Genomic DNA, 24,890 nt, shown 5'->3' on the forward strand with positions numbered 1-24,890 from the left:
AGTGGATGGTCTGATAGCTGTGTAGTGGATGGTCTGATGGCTGTGTAGTGGATGGTCTGATGGCTGTGTAGTGGATGGTCTGATAGCTGTTTAGTGGATGGTCTGATGGCTGTGTAGTGGATGGTCTGATGGCTGTGTAGTGGATGGTCTGATATCTGTGTAGTGGATGGTCTGATATCTGTGTCGTGGATGGTCTGATGGCTGTGTAGTGGATGGTCTGATAGCTGTGTAGTGGATGGTCTGATGGCTGTGTAGTGGATGGTCTGATAGCTGTGTAGTGGATGGTCTGATAGCTGTGTAGTAGATGGTCTGATAGCTGTATAGTGGATGGTCTGATAGCTGTATAGTGGATGGTCTGATAGCTGTGTAGTGGATTGTCTGATGTCTGTGTAGTGGATGGTCTGATGACTGTGTAGTGGATGGTCTAATATATGTGTAGTGGATGGTCTCATATCTGTGTAGTGGATGGTATGATGGCTCTGTAGTGGAAGGTCTCATATCTGTGTAGTGGATGGTATGATGCATGTGTAGTGGATGGTATGATGGCTGTGTAGTGGATGGTCTAATATATGTGTAGTGGATGGTCTCATATCTGTGTAGTGGATGGTCTGATATCTGTGTAGTGGATGGTCTGATATCTGTGTAGTGGATGGTCTGATGGCTGTGTAGTGGATGGTCTGATATCTGTGTAGTGGATGGTCTGATATCTGTGTAGTGGATGGTCTGATGGCTGTGTAGTGGATGGTCTGATGGCTGTGTAGTGGATGGTCTGATTCCTGTGTAGTGGATGGTCTGATGGCTGTGTAGTGGATGGTATGATATCTGTGTAGTGGATGGTCTGATGGCTGTGTAGTGGATGGTCTGATGGCTGTGTAGTGGATGGTCTGATATCTGTGTAGTGGATGGTCTGATAGCTGTGTAGTGGATGGTCTGATATCTGTGTAGTGGATGGTCTGATGGCTGTGTAGTGGATGGTATGATGGCTGTGTAGTGGATGGTATGATGGCTGTGTAGTGGATGGTCTGATGGCTGTGTAGTGGATGGTATGATGGCTGTGTAGTGGATAGTCTGATTGCTGTGTAGTGGATGGTCTGATGGCTGTGTAGTGGATGGTATGATATCTGTGTAGTGGATGGTCTGATGGCTGTGTAGTGGATGGTCTGATGGCTGTGTAGTGGATGGTCTGATTCCTGTGTAGTGGATGGTCTGATGGCTGTGTAGTGGATGGTATGATATCTGTGTAGTGGATGGTCTTATGGCTGTGTAGTGGATGGTCTGATGGCTGTGTAGTGGATGGTCTGATATCTGTGTAGTGGATGGTCTGATATCTGTGTAGTGGATGGTCTGATATCTGTATAGTGGATGGTCTGATGGCTGTGTAGTGGATGGTCTGATATCTGTGTAGTGGATGGTCCGATATCTGTGTAGTGGATGGTCTGATATCTGTGTAGTGGATGGTCTGATATCTGTGTAGTGGATGGTCTGATATCTGTGTAGTGGATGGTCTGAAGGCTGTGTAGTGGATGGTCTGATATCTGTGTAGTGGATGGTCTGATATCTGTGTAGTGGATGGTCTGATGGCTGTGTAGTGGATGGTCTGATGGCTGTGTAGTGGATGGTCTGATTCCTGTGTAGTGGATGGTCTGATGGCTGTGTAGTGGATGGTATGATATCTGTGTAGTGGATAGTCTGATGGCTGTGTAGTGGATGGTCTGATGGCTGTGTAGTGGATGGTCTGATATCTGTGTAGTGGATGGTCTGATATCTGTGTAGTGGATGGTCTGATATCTGTATAGTGGATGGTCTGATGGCTGTGTAGTGGATGGTCTGATATCTGTGTATTGGATGGTCTGATATCTGTGTAGTGGATGGTCTGATATCTGTGTAGTGGATGGTCTGATATCTGTGTAGTGGATGGTCTGATATCTGTGTAGTGGATGGTCTGATATCTGTGTAGTGGATGGTCTGATGGCTGTGTAGTGGATGGTCTGATGGCTGTATAGTGGATGGTCTGATGGCTGTGTAGTGGATGGTCTGATAGCTGTGTAGTGGATGGTCTGATGGCTGTGTAGTGGATGGTCTATTGGCTGTGTAGTGGATGGTCTGATGGCTGTGTAGTGGATGGTCTGATTCCTGTGTAGTGGAAGGTCTGATGGCTGTGTAGTGGATGGTCTGATATCTGTGTAGTGGATGGTCTGATATCTGTGTAGTGGATGGTCTGATGGCTGTGTAGTGGATGGTCTGATGGCTGTGTAGTGGATGGTCTGATGGCTGTGTAGTGGATGGTCTGATTCCTGTGTAGTGGATGGTCTGATGGCTGTGTAGTGGATGGTATGATATCTGTGTAGTGGATGGTCTGATGGCTGTGTAGTGGATGGTCTGATGGCTGTGTAGTGGATGGTCTGATATCTGTGTAGTGGATGGTCTGATAGCTGTGTAGTGGATGGTCTGATATCTGTGTAGTGGATGGTCTGATGGCTGTGTAGTGGATGGTATGATGGCTGTGTAGTGGATGGTATGATGGCTGTGTAGTGGATGGTCTGATGGCTGTGTAGTGGATGGTATGATGGCTGTGTAGTGGATAGTCTGATTGCTGTGTAGTGGATGGTCTGATGGCTGTGTAGTGGATGGTATGATATCTGTGTAGTGGATGGTCTGATGGCTGTGTAGTGGATGGTCTGATGGCTGTGTAGTGGATGGTCTGATTCCTGTGTAGTGGATGGTCTGATGGCTGTGTAGTGGATGGTATGATATCTGTGTAGTGGATGGTCTGATGGCTGTGTAGTGGATGGTCTGATGGCTGTGTAGTGGATGGTCTGATATCTGTGTAGTGGATGGTCTGATATCTGTATAGTGGATGGTCTGATGGCTGTGTAGTGGATGGTCTGATATCTGTGTAGTGGATGGTCTGATATCTGTGTAGTGGATGGTCTGATATCTGTGTAGTGGATGGTCTGATATCTGTGTAGTGGATGGTCTGATATCTGTGTAGTGGATGGTCTGAAGGCTGTGTAGTGGATGGTCTGATATCTGTGTAGTGGATGGTCTGATATCTGTGTAGTGGATGGTCTGATGGCTGTGTAGTGGATGGTCTAATATATGTATAGTGGATGGTCTCATATCTGTGTAGTGGATGGTCTGATGGCTGTGTAGTGGATGGTCTGATATCTGTGTAGTGGATGGTCTGATATCTGTGTAGTGGATGGTCTGATGGCTGTGTAGTGGATGGTCTGATGGCTGTGTAGTGGATGGTCTGATTCCTGTGTAGTGGATGGTCTGATGGCTGTGTAGTGGATGGTATGATATCTGTGTAGTGGATGGTCTGATGGCTGTGTAGTGGATGGTCTGATGGCTGTGTAGTGGATAGTCTGATATCTGTGTAGTGGATGGTCTGATATCTGTGTAGTGGATGGTCTGATATCTGTGTAGTGGATGGTCTGATGGCTGTGTAGTGGATGGTATGATGGCTGTGTAGTGGATGGTATGATGGTTGTGTAGTGGATGGTCTGATGGCTGTGTAGTGGATGGTATGATGGTTGTGTAGTGGATAGTCTGATTGCTGTGTAGTGGATGGTCTGATGGCTGTGTAGTGGATGGTATGATATCTGTGTAGTGGATGGTCTGATGGCTGTGTAGTGGATGGTCTGATGGCTGTGTAGTGGATGGTCTGATGGCTGTGTAGTGGATGGTCTGATATCTGTGTAGTGGATGGTCTGATATCTGTGTAATGGATGGTCTAATATATGTGTAGTAGATTGTCTGATGGCTGTGTAGTGGATGGTCTGATAGCTGTGTAGTGGATGGTCTGATGGCTGTGTAGTGGATGGTCTGATGGCTGTGTAGTGGATGGTCTGATAGCTGTTTAGTGGATGGTCTGATATCTGTGTAGTGGATGGTCTGATGGCTGTGTAGTGGATGGTATGATGGCTGTGTAGTGGATGGTCTGATGGCTGTGTAGTGGATGGTCTGATGGCTGTGTAGTGGATGGTATGATGACTGTGTAGTGGATGGTCTGATTGCTGTGTAGTGGATGGTCTGATGGCTGTGTTGTGGATGGTATGATATCTGTGTAGTGGATGGTCTGATGGCTGTGTAGTGGATGGTCTGATTCCTGTGTAGTGGATGGTCTGATGGCTGTGTAGTGGATGGTATGATATCTGTGTAGTGGATGGTATGATATCTGTGTAGTGGATGGTCTGATGGCTGTGTAGTGGATGGTCTGATGGCTGTGTAGTGGATGGTCTGATGGCTGTGTAGTGGATGGTCTGATATCTGTGTAGTGGATGGTCTGATATCTGTGTAGTGGATGATCTGATATCTGTGTCGTGGATGGTCTGATGGCTGTGTAGTGGATGGTCTGATAGCTGTGTAGTGGATGGTCTGATGGCTGTGTAGTGGATGGTCTGATAGCTGTGTAGTGGATGGTCTGATAGCTGTGTAGTAGATGGTCTGATAGCTGTATAGTGGATGGTCTGATAGCTGTATAGTGGATGGTCTGATAGCTGTGTAGTGGATTGTCTGATGTCTGTGTAGTGGATGGTCTGATGGCTGTGTAGTGGATGGTCTAATATATGTGTAGTGGATGGTCTCATATCTGTGTAGTGGATGGTATGATGGCTCTGTAGTGGAAGGTCTCATATCTGTGTAGTGGATGGTATGATGCATGTGTAGTGGATGGTATGATGGCTGTGTAGTGGATGGTCTAATATATGTGTAGTGGATGGTCTCATATCTGTGTAGTGGATGGTCTGATATCTGTGTAGTGGATGGTCTGATATCTGTGTAGTGGATGGTCTGATGGCTGTGTAGTGGATGGTCTGATATCTGTGTAGTGGATGGTCTGATATCTGTGTAGTGGATGGTCTGATGGCTGTGTAGTGGATGGTCTGATGGCTGTGTAGTGGATGGTCTGATTCCTGTGTAGTGGATGGTCTGATGGCTGTGTAGTGGATGGTATGATATCTGTGTAGTGGATGGTCTGATGGCTGTGTAGTGGATGGTCTGATGGCTGTGTAGTGGATGGTCTGATATCTGTGTAGTGGATGGTCTGATAGCTGTGTAGTGGATGGTCTGATATCTGTGTAGTGGATGGTCTGATGGCTGTGTAGTGGATGGTATGATGGCTGTGTAGTGGATGGTCTGATGGCTGTGTAGTGGATGGTCTAATGGCTGTGTAGTGGATGGTATGATGGCTGTGTAGTGGATAGTCTGATTGCTGTGTAGTGGATGGTCTGATGGCTGTGTAGTGGATGGTATGATATCTGTGTAGTGGATGGTCTGATGGCTGTGTAGTGGATGGTCTGATGGCTGTGTAGTGGATGGTCTGATGGCTGTGTAGTGGATGGTCTGATTCCTGTGTAGTGGATGGTCTGATGGCTGTGTAGTGGATGGTATGATATCTGTGTAGTGGATGGTCTGATGGCTGTGTAGTGGATGGTCTGATGGCTGTGTAGTGGATGGTCTGATATCTGTGTAGTGGATGGTCTGATATCTGTGTAGTGGATGGTCTGATATCTGTATAGTGGATGGTCTGATGGCTGTGTAGTGGATGGTCTGATATCTGTGTAGTGGATGGTCTGATATCTGTGTAGTGGATGGTCTGATGGCTGTGTAGTGGATGGTCTGATGGCTGTGTAGTGGATGGTCTGATTCCTGTGTAGTGGATGGTCTGATGGCTGTGTAGTGGATGGTATGATATCTGTGTAGTGGATGGTCTGATGGCTGTGTAGTGGATGGTCTGATGGCTGTGTAGTGGATGGTCTGATATTTGTGTAGTGGATGGTCTGATATCTGTGTAGTGGATGGTCTGATATCTGTATAGTGGATGGTCTGATGGCTGTGTAGTGGATGGTCTGATATCTGTGTATTGGATGGTCTGATATCTGTGTAGTGGATGGTCTGATATCTGTGTAGTGGATGGTCTGATATCTGTGTAGTGGATGGTCTGATATCTGTGTAGTGGATGGTCTGATATCTGTGTAGTGGATGGTCTGATGGCTGTGTAGTGGATGGTCTGATGGCTGTATAGTGGATGGTCTGATGGCTGTGTAGTGGATGGTCTGATAGCTGTGTAGTGGATGGTCTGATGGCTGTGTAGTGGATGGTCTATTGGCTGTGTAGTGGATGGTCTGATGGCTGTGTAGTGGATGGTCTGATTCCTGTGTAGTGGAAGGTCTGATGGCTGTGTAGTGGATGGTCTGATATCTGTGTAGTGGATGGTCTGATATCTGTGTAGTGGATGGTCTGATGGCTGTGTAGTGGATGGTCTGATATCTGTGTAGTGGATGGTCTGATGGCTGTGTAGTGGATGGTCTTATGGCTGTGTAGTGGATGGTCTGATAGCTGTGTAGTGGATGGTCTGATAGCTGTGTAGTGGATGGTCTGATATCTGTGTAGTGGATGGTCTGATATCTGTGTAGTGGATGGTCTGATATCTATGTAGTGGATGGTCTGATGGCTGTGTAGTGGATGGTCTGATGGCTGTGTAGTGGATGGTCTGATATCTTTGTAGTGGATGGTCTGATGGCTGTGTAGTGGATGGTCTGATGGCTGTGTAGTGGATGGTCTGATAGCTGTGTAGTGGATGGTCTGATGGATGTGTAGTGGATGGTCCAATATCTGTGTAGTGGATGGTCTGATGGCTGTGTAGTGGATGGTCTGATGGCTGTGTAGTGTATGGTCTGATGGCTGTTAATGGCTGGTCTGATATCTGTGTAGTGGATGGTCTGATATCTGTGTAATGGATGGTCTAATATATGTGTAGTAGATGGTCTGATGGCTATGTAGTAGATTGTCTGATGGCTGTGTAGTGGATGGTCTGATAGCTGTGTAGTGGATGGTCTGATGGCTGTGTAGTGGATGGTCTGATGGCTGTGTAGTAGATGGTCTGATAGCTGTGTAGTGGATGGTCTGATATCTGTGTAGTGGATGGTCTGATGGCTGTGTAGTGGATGGTATGATGGCTGTGTAGTGGATGGTCTGATGGCTGTGTAGTGGATGGTCTGATGGCTGTGTAGTGGATGGTCTGATAGCTGTGTAGTAGATGGTCTGATGGCTGTGTAGTGGATGGTCTGATAGCTGTGTAGTGGATGGTCTGATGGCTGTGTTGTGGATGGTATGATATCTGTGTAGTGGATGGTCTGATGGCTGTGTAGTGGATGGTCTGATTCCTGTGTAGTGGATGGTCTGATGGCTGTGTAGTGGATGGTATGATATCTGTGTAGTGGATGGTATGATATCTGTGTAGTGGATGGTCTGATGGCTGTGTAGTGGATGGTCTGATGGCTGTGTAGTGGATGGTCTGATGGCTGTGTAGTGGATGGTCTGATATCTGTGTAGTGGATGGTCTGATATCTGTGTAGTGGATGGTCTGATATCTGTGTAGTGGATGGTCTGATGGCTGTGTAGTGGATGGTATGATGGCTGTGTAGTGGATGGTATGATGGCTGTGTAGTGGATGGTCTGATAGCTGTGTAGTGGATGGTCTGATGGCTGTGTAGTGGATGGTCTGATAGCTGTGTAGTGGATGGTCTGATAGCTGTGTAGTAGATGGTCTGATAGCTGTATAGTGGATGGTCTGATAGCTGTATAGTGGATGGTCTGATAGCTGTGTAGTGGATTGTCTGATGTCTGTGTAGTGGATGGTCTGATGGCTGTGTAGTGGATGGTCTAATATATGTGTAGTGGATGGTCTCATATCTGTGTAGTGGATGGTATGATGGCTCTGTAGTGGAAGGTCTCATATCTGTGTAGTGGATGGTATGATGCATGTGTAGTGGATGGTATGATGGCTGTGTAGTGGATGGTCTAATATATGTGTAGTGGATGGTCTCATATCTGTGTAGTGGATGGTCTGATATCTATGTAGTGGATGGTCTGATATCTGTGTAGTGGATGGTCTGATGGCTGTGTAGTGGATGGTCTGATATCTGTGTAGTGGATGGTCTGATATCTGTGTAGTGGATGGTCTGATGGCTGTGTAGTGGATGGTCTGATGGCTGTGTAGTGGATGGTCTGATTCCTGTGTAGTGGATGGTCTGATGGCTGTGTAGTGGATGGTATGATATCTGTGTAGTGGATGGTCTGATGGCTGTGTAGTGGATGGTCTGATGGCTGTGTAGTGGATGGTCTGATATCTGTGTAGTGGATGGTCTGATAGCTGTGTAGTGGATGGTCTGATATCTGTGTAGTGGATGGTCTGATGGCTGTGTAGTTGATGGTATGATGGCTGTGTAGTGGATGGTATGATGGCTGTGTAGTGGATGGTCTAATGGCTGTGTAGTGGATGGTATGATGGCTGTGTAGTGGATAGTCTGATTGCTGTGTAGTGGATGGTCTGATGGCTGTGTAGTGGATGGTATGATATCTGTGTAGTGGATGGTCTGATGGCTGTGTAGTGGATGGTCTGATGGCTGTGTAGTGGATGGTCTGATGGCTGTGTAGTGGATGGTCTGATTCCTGTGTAGTGGATGGTCTGATGGCTGTGTAGTGGATGGTATGATATCTGTGTAGTGGATGGTCTGATGGCTGTGTAGTGGATGGTCTGATGGCTGTGTAGTGGATGGTCTGATATCTGTGTAGTGGATGGTCTGATATCTGTGTAGTGGATGGTCTGATATCTGTATAGTGGATGGTCTGATGGCTGTGTAGTGGATGGTTTGATATCTGTGTAGTGGATGGTCCGATATCTGTGTAGTGGATGGTCTGATATCTGTGTAGTGGATGGTCTGATATCTGTGTAGTGGATGGTCTGATATCTGTGTAGTGGATGGTCTGATATCTGTGTAGTGGATGGTCTGATGGCTGTGTAGTGGATGGTCTGATGGCTGTGTAGTGGATGGTCTGATTCCTGTGTAGTGGATGGTCTGATGGCTGTGTAGTGGATGGTATGATATCTGTGTAGTGGATGGTCTGATGGCTGTGTAGTGGATGGTCTGATGGCTGTGTAGTGGATGGTCTGATATTTGTGTAGTGGATGGTCTGATATCTGTGTAGTGGATGGTCTGATATCTGTATAGTGGATGGTCTGATGGCTGTGTAGTGGATGGTCTGATATCTGTGTATTGGATGGTCTGATATCTGTGTAGTGGATGGTCTGATATCTGTGTAGTGGATGGTCTGATATCTGTGTAGTGGATGGTCTGATATCTGTGTAGTGGATGGTCTGATATCTGTGTAGTGGATGGTCTGATGGCTGTGTAGTGGATGGTCTGATGGCTGTATAGTGGATGGTCTGATGGCTGTGTAGTGGATGGTCTGATAGCTGTGTAGTGGATGGTCTGATGGCTGTGTAGTGGATGGTCTATTGGCTGTGTAGTGGATGGTCTGATGGCTGTGTAGTGGATGGTCTGATTCCTGTGTAGTGGAAGGTCTGATGGCTGTGTAGTGGATGGTCTGATATCTGTGTAGTGGATGGTCTGATATCTGTGTAGTGGATGGTCTGATGGCTGTGTAGTGGATGGTCTGATATCTGTGTAGTGGATGGTCTGATGGCTGTGTAGTGGATGGTCTTATGGCTGTGTAGTGGATGGTCTGATAGCTGTGTAGTGGATGGTCTGATAGCTGTGTAGTGGATGGTCTGATATCTGTGTAGTGGATGGTCTGATATCTGTGTAGTGGATGGTCTGATATCTATGTAGTGGATGGTCTGATGGCTGTGTAGTGGATGGTCTGATGGCTGTGTAGTGGATGGTCTGATATCTTTGTAGTGGATGGTCTGATGGCTGTGTAGTGGATGGTCTGATGGCTGTGTAGTGGATGGTCTGATAGCTGTGTAGTGGATGGTCTGATGGATGTGTAGTGGATGGTCCAATATCTGTGTAGTGGATGGTCTGATGGCTGTGTAGTGGATGGTCTGATGGCTGTGTAGTGTATGGTCTGATGGCTGTTAATGGATGGTCTGATATCTGTGTAGTGGATGGTCTGATATCTGTGTAGTGGATGGTCTGATGGCTGTGTAGTGGATGGTCTGATGGCTGTGTAGTGGATGGTCTGATGGCTGTGTAGTGGATGGTCTGATGGCTGTGTAGTGGATGGTCTGATAGCTGTGTAGTGGATGGTCTGATGGCTGTGTAGTGGATGGTCTGATGGCTGTGTAGTGGATGGTCTGATAGCTGTGTAGTGGATGGTCTGATATCTGTGTAGTGGATGGTCTGATGGCTGTGTAGTGGATGGTATGATGGCTGTGTAGTGGATGGTCTGATGGCTGTGTAGTGGATGGTCTGATGGCTGTGTAGTGGATGGTCTGATAGCTGTGTAGTAGATGGTCTGATGGCTGTGTAGTGGATGGTCTCATAGCTGTGTAGTGGATGGTCTGATGGCTGTGTTGTGGATGGTATGATATCTGTGTAGTGGATGGTCTGATGGCTGTGTAGTGGATGGTCTGATTCCTGTGTAGTGGATGGTCTGATGGCTGTGTAGTGGATGGTATGATATCTGTGTAGTGGATGGTATGATATCTGTGTAGTGGATGGTCTGATGGCTGTGTAGTGGATGGTCTGATGGCTGTGTAGTGGATGGTCTGATGGCTGTGTAGTGGATGGTCTGATATCTGTGTAGTGGATGGTCTGATATCTGTGTAGTGGATGGTCTGATATCTGTGTAGTGGATGGTCTGATGGCTGTGTAGTGGATGGTATGATGGCTGTGTAGTGGATGGTATGATGGCTGTGTAGTGGATGGTCTGATGGCTGTGTAGTGGATGGTATGATGGCTGTGTAGTGGATAGTCTGATTGCTGTGTAGTGGATGGTCTGATGGCTGTGTAGTGGATGGTATGATATCTGTGTAGTGGATGGTCTGATGGCTGTTTAGTGGATGGTCTGATGGCTGTGTAGTGGATGGTCTGATTCCTGTGTAGTGGATGGTCTGATGGCTGTGTAGTGGATGGTATGATATCTGTTTAGTGGATGGTCTGATGGCTGTGTAGTGGATGGTCTGATGGCTGTGTAGTGGATGGTCTGATATCTGTGTAGTGGATGGTCTGATATCTGTGTAGTGGATGGTCTGATATCTGTGTAGTGGATGGTCTGATATCTGTATAGTGGATGGTCTGATGGCTGTGTAGTGGATGGTCTGATATCTGTGTAGTGGATGGTCTGATATCTGTGTAGTGGATGGTCTGATATCTGTGTAGTGGATGGTCTGATATCTGTGTAGTGGATGGTCTGATATCTGTGTAGTGGATGGTCTGAAGGCTGTGTAGTGGATGGTCTGATATCTGTGTAGTGGATGGTCTGATATCTGTGTAGTGGATGGTCTGATGGCTGTGTAGTGGATGGTCTGATGGCTGTGTAGTGGATGGTCTGATTCCTGTATAGTGGATGGTCTGATGGCTGTGTAGTGGATGGTATGATATCTGTGTAGTGGATGGTCTGATGGCTGTGTAGTGGATGGTCTGATGGCTGTGTAGTGGATGGTCTGATATCTGTGTAGTGGATGGTCTGATATCTGTGTAGTGGATGGTCTGATATCTGTATAGTGGATGGTCTGATGGCTGTGTAGTGGATGGTCTGATATCTGTGTATTGGATGGTCTGATATCTGTCTAGTGGATGGTCTGATATCTGTGTAGTGGATGGTCTGATATCTGTGTAGTGGATGGTCTGATATCTGTGTAGTGGATGGTCTGATATCTGTGTAGTGGATGGTCTGATGGCTGTGTAGTGGATGGTCTGATGGCTGTATAGTGGATGGTCTGATGGCTGTGTAGTGGATGGTCTGATAGCTGTGTAGTGGATGGTCTGATGGCTGTGTAGTGGATGGTCTATTGGCTGTGTAGTGGATGGTCTGATGGCTGTGTAGTGGATGGTCTGATTCCTGTGTAGTGGAAGGTCTGATGGTTGTGTAGTGGATGGTCTGATATCTGTGTAGTGGATGGTCAGATATCTGTGTAGTGGATGGTCTGATGGCTGTGTAGTGGGTGGTCTGATATCTGTGTAGTGGATGGTCTGATGGCTGTGTAGTGGATGGTCTTATGGCTGTGTAGTGGATGGTCTGATAGCTGTGTAGTGGATGGTCTGATAGCTGTGTAGTGGATGGTCTGATATCTGTGTAGTGGATGGTCTGATATCTGTGTAGTGGATGGTCTGATATCTATGTAGTGGATGGTCTGATGGCTGTGTAGTGGATGGTCTGATGGCTGTGTAGTGGATGGTCTGATATCTTTGTAGTGGATGGTCTGATGGCTGTGTAGTGGATGGTCTGATGGCTGTGTAGTGGATGGTCTGATAGCTGTGTAGTGGATGGTCTGATGGAGGTGTAGTGGATGGTCTAATATCTGTGTAGTGGATGTCTGATGGCTGTGTAGTGGATGGTCTGATGGCTGTGGTGTTGTATGGTCTGATGGCTGTTAATGGATGGTCTGATATCTGTGTAGTGGATGGTCTGATATCTGTGTAATGGATGGTCTAATATATGTGTAGTAGATGGTCTGATGGCTATGTAGTAGGTTGTCTGATGGCTGTGTAGTGGATGGTCTGATAGCTGTGTAGTGGATGGTCTGATGGCTGTGTAGTGGATGGTCTGATGGCTGTGTAGTGGATGGTCTGATAGCTGTGTAGTGGATGGTCTGATATCTGTGTAGTGGATGGTCTGATGGCTGTGTAGTGGATGGTATGATGGCTGTGTAGTGGATGGTCTGATGGCTGTGTAGTGGATGGTCTGATGGCTGTGTAGTGGATGGTCTGATAGCTGTGTAGTAGATGGTCTGATGGCTGTGTAGTGGATGGTCTGATAGCTGTGTAGTGGATGGTCTGATGGCTGTGTAGTGGATGGTCTGATGGCTGTGTAGTGGATGGTCTGATATCTGTGTAGTGGATGGTCTGATATCTGTGTAGTGGATGGTCTGATATCTGTATAGTGGATGGTCTGATGGCTGTGTAGTGGATGGTCTGATATCTGTGTATTGGATGGTCTGATATCTGTGTAGTGGATGGTCTGATATCTGTGTAGTGGATGGTCTGATATCTGTGTAGTGGATGGTCTGATATCTGTGTAGTGGATGGTCTGATATCTGTGTAGTGGATGGTCTGATGGCTGTGTAGTGGATGGTCTGATGGCTGTATAGTGGATGGTCTGATGGCTGTGTAGTGGATGGTCTGATAGCTGTGTAGTGGATGGTCTGATGGCTGTGTAGTGGATGGTCTATTGGCTGTGTAGTGGATGGTCTGATGGCTGTGTAGTGGATGGTCTGATTCCTGTGTAGTGGAAGGTCTGATGGCTGTGTAGTGGATGGTCTGATATCTGTGTAGTGGATGGTCTGATATCTGTGTAGTGGATGGTCTGATGGCTGTGTATTGGATGGTCTGATATCTGTGTAGTGGATGGTCTGATGGCTGTGTAGTGGATGGTCTTATGGCTGTGTAGTGGATGGTCTGATAGCTGTGTAGTGGATGGTCTGATAGCTGTGTAGTGGATGGTCTGATATCTGTGTAGTGGATGGTCTGATATCTGTGTAGTGGATGGTCGGATATCTATGTAGTGGATGGTCTGATGGCTGTGTAGTGGATGGTCTGATGGCTGTGTAGTGGATGGTCTGATATCTTTGTAGTGGATGGTCTGATGGCTGTGTAGTGGATGGTCTGATGGCTGTGTAGTGGATGGTCTGATAGCTGTGTAGTGGATGGTCTGATGGATGTGTAGTGGATGGTCTAATATCTGTGTAGTGGATGTCTGATGGCTGTGTAGTGGATGGTCTGATGGCTGTGGTGTTGTATGGTCTGATGGCTGTTAATGGATGGTCTGATATCTGTGTAGTGGATGGTCTGATATCTGTGTAATGGATGGTCTAATATATGTGTAGTAGATGGTCTGATGGCTATGTAGTAGATTGTCTGATGGCTGTGTAGTGGATGGTCTGATAGCTGTGTAGTGGATGGTCTGATGGCTGTGTAGTGGATGGTCTGATGGCTGTGTAGTGGATGGTCTGATAGCTGTGTAGTGGATGGTCTGATATCTGTGTAGTGGATGGTCTGATGGCTGTGTAGTGGATGGTATGATGGCTGTGTAGTGGATGGTCTGATGGCTGTGTAGTGGATGGTCTGATGGCTGTGTAGTGGATGGTCTGATAGCTGTGTAGTAGATGGTCTGATGGCTGTGTAGTGGATGGTCTGATAGCTGTGTAGTGGATGGTCTGATGGCTGTGTTGTGGATGGTATGATATCTGTGTAGTGGATGGTCTGATGGCTGTGTAGTGGATGGTCTGATTCCTGTGTAGTGGATGGTCTGATGGCTGTGTAGTGGATGGTATGATATCTGTGTAGTGGATGGTATGATATCTGTGTAGTGGATGGTCTGATGGCTGTGTAGTGGATGGTCTGATGGCTGTGTAGTGGATGGTCTGATGGCTGTGTAGTGGATGGTCTGATATCTGTGTAGTGGATGGTCTGATATCTGTGTAGTGGATGGTCTGATATCTGTGTAGTGGATGGTCTGATATCTGTGTAGTGGATGGTCTGATATCTGTGTAGTGGATGGTCTGATGGCTGTGTAGTGGATGGTATGATGGCTGTGTAGTGGATGGTCTGATGGCTGTGTAGTGGATGGTCTGATGGCTGTGTAGTGGATGGTCTGATAGCTGTGTAGTAGATGGTCTGATGGCTGTGTAGTGGATGGTCTGATAGCTGTGTAGTGGATGGTCTGATGGCTGTGTTGTGGATGGTATGATATCTGTGTAGTGGATGGTCTGATGGCTGTGTAGTGGATGGTCTGATTCCTGTGTAGTGGATGGTCTGATGGCTGTGTAGTGGATGGTATGATATCTGTGTAGTGGATGGTATGATATCTGTGTAGTGGATGGTCTGATGGCTGTGTAGTGGATGGTCTGATGGCTGTGTAGTGGATGGTCTGATGGCTGTGTAGTGGATGGTCTGATATCTGTGTAGTGGATGGTCTGATATCTGTGTAGTGGATGGTCTGATATCTGTGTAGTGGATGGTCTGATATCTGTGTAGTGGATGGTCTGATATCTGTGTAGTGGATGGTCTGATGGCTGTGTAGTGGATGGTCTGATTCCTGTGTAGTGGATGGTCTGATTCCTGTGTAGTGGATGGTCTGATGGCTGTGTAGTGGATTGTATGATATCTGTGTAGTGGATGGTCTGATGGCTGTGTAGTGGATGGTCTGATGGCTGTGTAGTGGATGGTCTGATATCTGTGTAGTGGATGGTCTGATATCTGTGTAGTGGATGGTCTGATATCTGTATAGTGGATGGTCTGATGGCTGTGTAGTGGATGGTCTGATGGCTGTGTAGTGGATGGTCTGATGGCTGTGTAGTGGATGGTATGATGGTTGTGTAGTGGATGGTCTGATTCCTGTGTAGTGGATGGTCTGATGGCTGTGTAGTGGATGGTATGATGACTGTGTAGTGGATGGTCTGATTGCTGTGTAGTGGATGGTCTGATGGCTGTGTTGTGGATGGTATGATATCTGTGTAGTGGATGGTCTGATGGTTGTGTAGTGGATGGTCTGATTCCTGTGTCGTGGATTGTCTGATGGCTGTGTAGTGGATGGTCTGATGGCTGTGTAGTGGATGGTCTGATGGCTGTGTAGTGGATGGTCTGATATCTGTTTAGTGGATGGTCTGATATCTGTGTAGTGGATGGTCTGATATCTGTGTAGTGGATGGTCTGATAGCTGTGTAGTGGATGGTCTGATAGCTGTGTAGTAGATGGTCTGATAGTTGTATAGTGGATGGTCTGATAGCTGTATAGTGGATGGTCTGATAGCTGTGTAGTGGATTGTCTGATGTCTGTGTAGTGGATGGTCTGATGTCTGTGTAGTGGATGGTCTGATAGCTGTGTAGTGGATGGTCTGATAGCTGTGTAGTAGATGGTCTGATAGCTGTATAGTGGATGGTCTGATAGCTGTATAGTGGATGGTCTGATAGCTGTGTAGTGGATTGTCTGATGTCTGTGTAGTGGATGGTCTGATGGCTGTGTAGTGGATGGTCTAATATATGTGTAGTGGATGGTCTCATATCTGTGTAGTGGATGGTATGATGGCTCTGTAGTGGATGGTCTCATATCTGTGTAGTGGATGGTATGATGCATGTGTAGTGGATGGTATGATGGCTGTGTAGTGGATGGTCTAATATATGTGTAGTGGATGGTCTCATATCTGTGTAGTGGATGGTATGATGGCTCTGTAGTGGATGGTCTCATATCTGTGTAGTGGATGGTATGATGGCTGTGTAGTGGATGGTATGATGGCTGTGTAGTGGATGGTGTAATGGCTGTGTAGTGGATGGTATGATGGCTGTGTAGTGGATGGTATGATATCTGTGTAGTGGATGGTGTAATGGCTGTGTAGTGGATGGTATGATGGCTGTGTAGTGGATGGTGTAATGGCTGTGTAGTGGATGGTATGATGGCTGTGTAGTGGATGGTGTAATGGCTGTGTAGTGGATGGTATGATGGCTGTGTAGTGGATGGTGTAATGGCTGTGTAGTGGATGGTATGATGGCTGTGTAGTGGATGGTGTAATGGCTGTGTAGCGGATGGTATGATGGCTGTGTAGTGGATGGTGTAATGGCTGTGTAGTGGATGGTATGATGGCTGTGTAGTGGATGGGCGCCACTCTATTTTATGTGATTACTCTCCAGGACTTATTTTTCCTCCTCTGCCTAATTAAATAAATATTTCTGACCTGGGATGCCTTATCTTCACTGTATGGCTGCGGACTGGGGCGGCAATGTGTATGTGTTTGTGGGAGTGTGTAGATGTGTGTGTGTGTATCTCTGCACTTTTGTGTGCATCTGTCGCAGTCTCTGTAAATGTGTGTCTTTCTCAGTGTGTCAAAACGTGTGTATGTGTAATCTGTGTGTTTTTATAGTGTGTCTGTGTGAGGTTGGATGGTATCATACCTTTTGCGAGAGCATCCGCCTGCCTGCTCGCTGCCAGGAATTCTGCCGGCAGCTCCCCGGAAGGCTGCCGGCCGGGGGCAGACACTCTGCTAGCTCTAATTGCTGTTCCTGACTATGGATTTCCGTTCCTGGCTACGTCTGTTGTCCCTCTGTCCATCCCTCCATCCGTCCCTCCATTCGTCTGCCTGATGCTCCTGTCTTTCTCCTCCATCTAATCTTCTAATTTGGCTGTCTGTTTAAAATGCTTCTCCATTTGGCCTGATTACCCCCCCCCCTCTCTATCTCTATCTCCCTCCCCCTAACTCTCTATCTCTCTCTCTATCTCCCTTCCCCTAACTCTCTATCTCTCTCTCTATCTCCCTTCCCCTAACTCTCTATCTCTATCTCCCTCCCCCTAACTCTCTATCTCTCTCTCTATCTCCCTTCCCCTAACTCTCTATCTCTCTCTCTATCTCCCTTCCCCTAACTCTATCTCTCCCTCTATCTCCCTTCCCCTAACTCTCTATCTCTCTCTCTATCTCCCTTCCCCTAACTCTCTATCTCTCTATCTCTCTCTCTCTCTCTCTCCCCCTAACTCTCTCTCTCTCCCTCACCCACTCATTCAATCTCTCTCTGTCTCTCTCTGTCTCTGTCTGTCTCTCTCTCTCTCTATCTCTCTCTCTGTCTCTCTCTCTGTCTATCTCTCTGCAAGGTCTGGATGGTCTCTCACAGAGAAAGGAAGGGAACTATCCCCTCAGGCCATTTGGCAAGGGTGCGACGAGAGGAGGAGAGGAGAAAAAGGCCCTAAAAACCAGGACCAGATACAGCATATTAATACAGCACATAATAATAGCCCGTTGAACACATACCAGAAGATCCTGCTGAATCTGTTGTCCTTAGATGTAGGGGTTATAACAGATATTTCAGGGGTTATTTTTGTAGGTGCAACATCTTCACTAAAACTCACATATTGTATTATTAGAATTGAATATGGAAAAACTTTATCCACACAACGCAGAAATGTTCCCTACTACAGTATGTCACTGTAATGAAACAAGCGGACATGTTTGTGTGTCAGTTCCAGGATGCTAATGTTTTCCATCTACATTCCAACATCCACGTTGTTCCTGTTTGTGGAGGATAAGGCTGAAACAAAACAAAAGGACCATGACAACCTAGGACCTCAGCAACACCCATAGCAACTAGCACACTGCAATGTTTTCCCACAATCCACTGCTGTTTGTCTCTGTGTCAACCTCTTCAGACTGGCAGACAGGCGAATCCGATGCCAATCTTCTCCAGCAGCTGTGTGTGTGTGTGTGTGCGTGTGTGCGTGTGTGAGTGAGTGCGCGCCAGAGAGCTGTGTAAGTGAACAGATGCTAAATTACAGGCCAGGCTAATGGCTTTGTCCATTTGGTCCTGGCTGGCTAATAATAGTTATACACTCAGCACTGGAGAATCTCAATGGTCATGATGGTGTGGATAATCATTTGGATGTGGATATTGGGACTATTTATGTCCAGTTTATATAACTCCCTCACAGTGCTCAGACCAGGTTTACCTGGTTTACCTGACTGCAGTATAGGTACACTGTATTGTATGTCCACCACCAAACAAGGGAGAAGAAATATTGAGGCTGGCTGTTAGAAAGTAGCTCATGTTGATTTCCAGCTTCCCAGATGTGTTGGGGGTGGTAAAGAGAAGGTAATAAAGAGTAATGAGCTGGGTCATGTGTTGGGGGTGGTAAAGAGAAGGTAATAAAGAGTAATGAGCTGGGTCATGTGTTGGGGGGTGGTAAAGAGAAGGTAATAAAGAGTAATGAGCTGGGTCATGTGTTGGGGGTGGTAAAGAGAAGGTAATAAAGAGTAATGAGCTGGGTCATGTGTTGGGGGGTGGTAAAGAGAAGGTAATAAAGAGTAATGAGCTGGGTCATGTGTTGGGGGGTGGTAAAGAGAAGGTAATAAAGAGTAATGAGCTGGGTCATGTGTTGGGGGTGGTAAAGAGAAGGTAATAAAGAGTAATGAGCTGGGCCATGTGTTGGGGGTGGTAAAGAGAAGGTTATAAAGAGTAATGAGCTGGGTCATGTGTTGGGGGTGGTAAAGAGAAGGTTATAAAGAGTAATGAGCTGGGTCATGTGTTGGGGGTGGTAAAGAGAAGGTTATAAAGAGTAATGAGCTGGGCCATGTGTTGGGGGTGGTAAAGAGAAGGTTATAAAGAGTAATGAGCTGGGTCATGTGTTGGGGGTGGTAAAGAGAAGGTAATAAAGAGTAATGAGCTGGTTCATGTGTTGGGGGTGGTAAAGAGAAGGTAATAAAGAGTAATGAGCTGGTTCATGTGTTGGGGGTGGTAAAGAGAAGGTTATAAAGAGTAATATAATGAGCTGGGTCATGTGTTGGGGGTGGTAAAGAGAAGGTAATAAAGAGTAATGAGCTGGTTCATGTGTTGGGGGTGGTAAAGAGAAGGTTATAAAGAGTAATGAGCTGGTTCATGTGTTGTCTTTAAGGGGTAAAGAAGTCTACGTTTCTTTCATTTGTTGTGAGATAAAACGTAACAATGTTCTATAATGCCTCTCTTCTTCTATTCCAGGTCTTTCTGATGTGCCGTGAGAGGTGTGAGCCCCCCGCCCCAGTCCCGACCCCCTCCCTGGTGCTCCTTCTCCCAGGACCAGTCCCGACCCCCTCCCTGGTGCTCCTTCTCCCAGGACCAGTCCCGACCCCCTCCCTGGTGCTCCTTCTCCTAGGACCAGTCCCGACCCCCTCCCTGGTGCTCCTTCTCCCAGGACCAGTCCCGACCCCCTCCCTGGTGCTCCTTCTCCCAGGACCAGTCCCGACCCCCTCCCTGGTGCTCCTTCTCCCAGGACCAGTCCCGACCCCCTCCCTGGTGCTCCTTCTCCTAGGACCAGTCCCGACCCCCTCCCTGGTGCTCCTTCTCCTAGGACCAGTCCCGACCCCCTCCCTGGTGCTCCTTCTCCTAGGACCAGTCCCGACCCCCTCCCTGGTGCTCCTTCTCCCAGGACCAGTCCCGACCCCCTCCCTGGTGCTCCTTCTCCCAGGACCAGTCCCGACCCCCTCCCTGGTGCTCCTTCTCCTAGGACCAGTCCCGACCCCCTCCCTGGTGCTCCTTCTCCTAGGACCAGTCCCGACCCCCTCCCTGGTGCTCCTTCTCCTAGGACCAGTCCCGACCCCCTCCCTGGTGCTCCTTCTCCCAGGATCAGGATGGACCCTCTCCCGGGTCATGGCCCTCCACCAGTCAGGAGGGACGTTGATGGGCTGGACCTTCAGCAGGTGCCTGTCCTCTCCCTGGACCAGATCCGCTCCATCCGCGCCAACAACGACTACGTGGAGCGCCCCGTGACCCTGGACCATGCCTCCCAGTCTGGCTTCTTCTACGCCCACGATGACCGCTACCCCATCACCCACGGATACCCTCCTCAAGGTTACTCTCATGGTTACCCTCAGGGGTACCCTCTCCCCCGGAGCCAGAGCCAGCAGCAACACGCCCACCTTGCCCATTTGAGTCGCTCCAGTACTACCAGTTCAGCCATGTCCCGGATCAGTGCTGCCTCCGACCAGAGACTCCTGGTGGGCCTGACGCCCTCCCACTCTGGCCTGGCCTCGGTGGTGCGCTCCCAGCCTAAAGGAGAACTCAAGCCTGAGACTTCTCTGGGTAAAGGCCTGGTGGAGGGAGAGGACCTGGGCTTGCACCTGTTTATCTGTGAGCTCTGTGGGAGGTGTAAGTGTCAGGAGTGCTGCGCCCCGCGAAGCCTGCCGTCCTGCTGGGCCTGTGGGCAGCGCTGCCTCTGCTCTGCTGAGAGTGCTGTGGAGTATGGCACCTGTCTGTGCTGCGTCAAGGGCCTGTTCTACCACTGCTCCGCTCAGGATGACGAGGACAACTGTGCTGACCGGCCCTGCGCCTGCACATCCTCCCACGCCTGCACCCGCTGGGGCACCATGGGCCTTCTGTCGCTGTGCCTTCCCTGTCTCTGCTGCTACCCACCTGCCAGGCTGTGCCTCGCCCTGTGCCAGCGGGCCCACGACAGAGCCACCCGCCCCGGCTGCCGCTGCAGCAACACCAACACCGTGTGCCGCAAGATATCCACCTCCAACCCCAACCCTGGGCACACCCCCTTCTGCAGCAAGTCCCTCGAAAAGCCTGTATGACAGGGCTGCAGCGGGAGTCAGCCATCGCCTAGACAACGCAGTCTCAATGACAACATTACTATGACAACAAACACTGTTGCCATGACAACGCCATCGCCCCGCCCCCCACCCGTGACCTACCTACCGTGAACTTTCACCTTACGTACCTTCCATACTTCTCCTCCTGCCTGAGGAGAAATGACCAAAAGCTTTACTGTACTTCACTGTAACTGTACTGTACTGTACATGTGGAGACTCTGCACTGTGGGATGGACTGGGGTTCCTCACTGTGCTGTGTGATGGACTGGGGTTCCTCACTGTGCTGTGTGATGGACTGGGGTTCCTCACTGTGCTGTGTGATGGACTGGGGTTCTTCACTGTGCTGTGTGATGGACTGGGGTTCCTCACTGTGCTGTGTGATGGACTGGGGTTCTTCACTGTGCTGTGTGATGGACTGGGGTTCCTCACTGTGCTGTGTGATGGACTGGGGTTCCTCACTGTGCTGTGTGATGGACTGGGGTTCTTCACTGTGCTGTGTGATGGACTGGGGTTCCTCACTGTGCTGTGTGATGGACTGGGGTTCCTCACTGTGCTGTGTGATGGACTGGGGTTCTTCACTGTGCTGTGTGATGGACTGGGGATCCTCACTGTGCTGTGTGATGGACTGGGGATCCTCACTGTGCTGTGTGATGGACTGGGGTTCGCTCTGTTAGACTTGACCTATTTATTATTTATTGGACTTCCTCCTCAGTGAGGTAGAGAGAGAGACAGAGAGAGCGGACCATGTGTGACTCTGAGTACAGTGAGTAAGCTACTAGAACAAATCCCAACACAGCCATTAATAAAAGGAGTCTCTGGCAAATGTATATTCCAGGCATGAGATATACAGAGACTGGGTGGTCTACAGGGAGTCTACAGGGTGTGCCTCCTTCCATCCCCTCCCTCCCTGTCACTCTGAAGAGGCATCCTGGAGCCGACCAACAGAATGGACATACAAGATGTGTCAATGAGCGCCCATGGCTGACATTTTGTGTGAGGCTGATGCAAAGACCCTATCCTAATGGTGGATCAAAACTCTGAAATTGAAAAATGTATTACTGTTTGACACACCAAAAACGGACCATGATGTACTAGGTGAATCTAAAGTGATTAAACACATTTGATATGGAAGGCACTATGAGATATAGAGGTGGATCGTCTGTAGTGTTCCCCAGCTGTCTGTCATACGAACAGACTAACCTGGGGGGGGGGGATCTGTTATGACCAGGTAGTGTGTGTAGGCATGTATGTCTGTGTATACGTGTGTGTGTGTGCATGCACGCGCATGTTTGTGTATGTACACTAATGATTACGTGTAAGTGTGTATGTGGGTCTGTGTATGTTAGTGTGTGTTCTTGCCTGTGTATGTACAGTATATATGTGTGTGTGTGTGTGTGTATGTGTGTGTGTGGGACCACATGTCCCCTTCCTGCAGCAGTGTGTGTCTGGCCTGTCGGTGTTTGCTGTCAGCAGAAGCCTCCTGTTTTATTTTTAGAGCAGCTGCTTCAGAGGACCCAGAGTCTGGTCAGGTTTCTTCTCCACGGCAGGCTGACGCCAGCCTTCCCCGACCCCTCACCGCCTTCATCTCCCCCGCCTCACCCCTCCTTACCCGCTGCCTCTAGTCTACCCATCCCTCAGCCTCCCTCAGTTACCCTCCCCAAGCCTCCCCCCTCCTCTATTCCTCCCTCCATCTGGACTGCTGCTGTCCACCGTGCAAAGGGACCAAAGAGACAGCGCTACCCCACAGTCCAAATACAGAGGGACATCACAGGAGTTAGGACAGGAAGCCAGATAAGAAATTTCACTTTCTTTACAGATCCGTCCTCAACCCTTACCACTTCGTCCACAACACGAGGCATTTTGCAACGACATACAGTATATACCTTGACAGGGCTTTTCTCTTCTTGACAGATTCCTCTGGCCAGTTTGATAAACCCCAGGCAGGCCCACCCACCGACCCCTAGTCACATACCCACCCACTCAATGAACTAATAGGTTACAGTCCTCCTCCTCTGAGTTGATCAGGAGGCAATTAGCTTCTAATGGGGAAAGAGGGAGGGATGGAGGGAGGTGTGTGTGGAAGGTGAAATGGAGGAAAAGAGAGAGTGGGAGAGATCTGTGGAAGTGGAGGAAGGAGAAAAGGAAAGGACAGAGGAGATTGGGGACAGGGGGCTGGAGGTTAGGAAGACTGATGTTAACCTGTGGAAGTGAGGTCAGAACTAAGCAACATGGGGAGGTGAAGAACAGGTGGGGAGGGATGGAGGGATAAAGGGATAGGGAGGGACTGAGTCTGGGAGGTCTGGTTGTCTTATGCACTGATATCCAAAACCGGGATGTGAAAAGTAACACGCCATGTCAAGCATGTCTGTGTGTGTGTGCTTGTACTGTATGTAATGTGTGTCTGCGCGTTTATTCACCTACACACATACACACTCATCCGAGTTGTTAAAGTTGCTTTGCTATATTTTTGTATGTACATACTGACTGTTATCCTATTCATGTGTGTATGTTTATTCCTGCTTTTGTTCCCTTTTTCGATCTGTTATCCTGATCAATGTTTCTATGATTATTTTCTATTATATTGAACATTTACTTTGAGTCAGACTTGGTCAATACTTCTAACCGTTTTAGAGGTTTTTCACTGTGGAGGAGAAGCTCACTGACCATAGGCCAAACCTGTTATTTGTACCTCAACTTCACTATCTCCTCTGGGATTCATTTCACACGCACACATTCAGACACACACAAATACACACTCACGCACACACTTCACGGCCACTGTGCAAGGCCCAGGTTAATGGTCTCTCCTCCACAGTCCAGCCCGTGTAGAGCTCTCCCAGGTGGTCAGATGTTGAGTGGAAGGGCTCAGTGTGTAGGTACTGTACTGTACAGTACATGCATTTCTACAGAATAACAACTAACCCTCTAGGGTGCTGTATGCAGGCTACAGGTTAACCACTAAACCTCCCCATGTCGTATTAGTAAATATTGCTTTGGTACAATTGGCATCTTGTATGTTGTAAAAGAATTTAAGGAGAATATATGGACACAGAAATTTATCAAAATGAATATATTATATATATATTAAATATACATTTCACACATATTTCTTTTCCGTTGCTGATATTACAGATGCGTCACAGATATTTATTTAATGGTTGCGATGAGAGAAAAGTATTTATTTAACGGTGGATGTTGCGAGGATGATGATGACTGTTGTTGGCTTTTTGGTTTGGTATCTCTTGGAGTGGTGTGGCGGCTGCAGCCCTCATGGCTAAAGATAACCAATAAAAGGTGTTTCCAAACGGCCTGCATTTCGCTGCCTCTTCTTTGGTGCGTGTGCGTGTGCGTGTGCGTGTGCGTGTGTGTGTGCGTGTGCGTGTGCGTGTGTGTGCGTGTGTGTGTGTGTGTGTGTGTGTGTGTGTGCGTGTGTGTGTGTGTGTGTGTGTGTGTGTGTGTGTGTGTGTGTGTGTGTGTGTGTGTGTGTGTGTGTGTGTGTGTGTGTGTGTGTGTGTGTGTGTGTGTGTGTGTGTGCGCGCGCTGTATGGACCAAACTGTATGGTCAAGGGGAGCAGGTCTTTGTCTGTGGTTCTTCACTCCACTCCCTCACGTCACTCTGTTGGCCCCATAAATAAGTCATCAAGGCCAGCTCACACTAATGGCTTCTTATAGGAGTGAATACTTGTGTGTGTGTTAGTATGCATGCACTTGAGAAAAACACTTCCTTTCTGCTCATCATGACAAATAGAAATGCATTAAAGCAGACCTTAGCGTCTCCCACCTGCATGTCCCCACTGAAATGTCTCCACAATTTTCCTTGTTTTACAATCCTTTTGAGGATAGTAACCCCACCACCTACACCGTTTTTGATGTTT

At 48.0% G+C, this 24,890-nt stretch overlaps 1 protein-coding gene across 1 annotated transcript in view; it reads left to right on the plus strand.

Annotated features, from left to right (window-relative positions):
* Positions 1-24,321, plus strand: part of LOC139533476 (protein sprouty homolog 3-like) — a 114,844-nt gene extending 90,523 nt beyond the window's left edge. Inside the window, exon 2 of the mRNA XM_071331531.1 lies at positions 19,424-24,321. Within this exon, the coding sequence (XP_071187632.1) occupies positions 20,053-20,997 (945 nt within the window). The 5' untranslated portion in view covers positions 19,424-20,052 and the 3' untranslated portion in view covers positions 20,998-24,321. The remainder of the gene's footprint in view (positions 1-19,423) is intronic.
* The last annotated feature ends 569 nt before the right edge of the window (positions 24,322-24,890 follow it).

This window comes from Salvelinus alpinus, chromosome 1 (assembly GCF_045679555.1).
Source record: "Salvelinus alpinus chromosome 1, SLU_Salpinus.1, whole genome shotgun sequence".
In the NCBI taxonomy this organism is placed as follows: domain Eukaryota; kingdom Metazoa; phylum Chordata; class Actinopteri; order Salmoniformes; family Salmonidae; genus Salvelinus; species Salvelinus alpinus.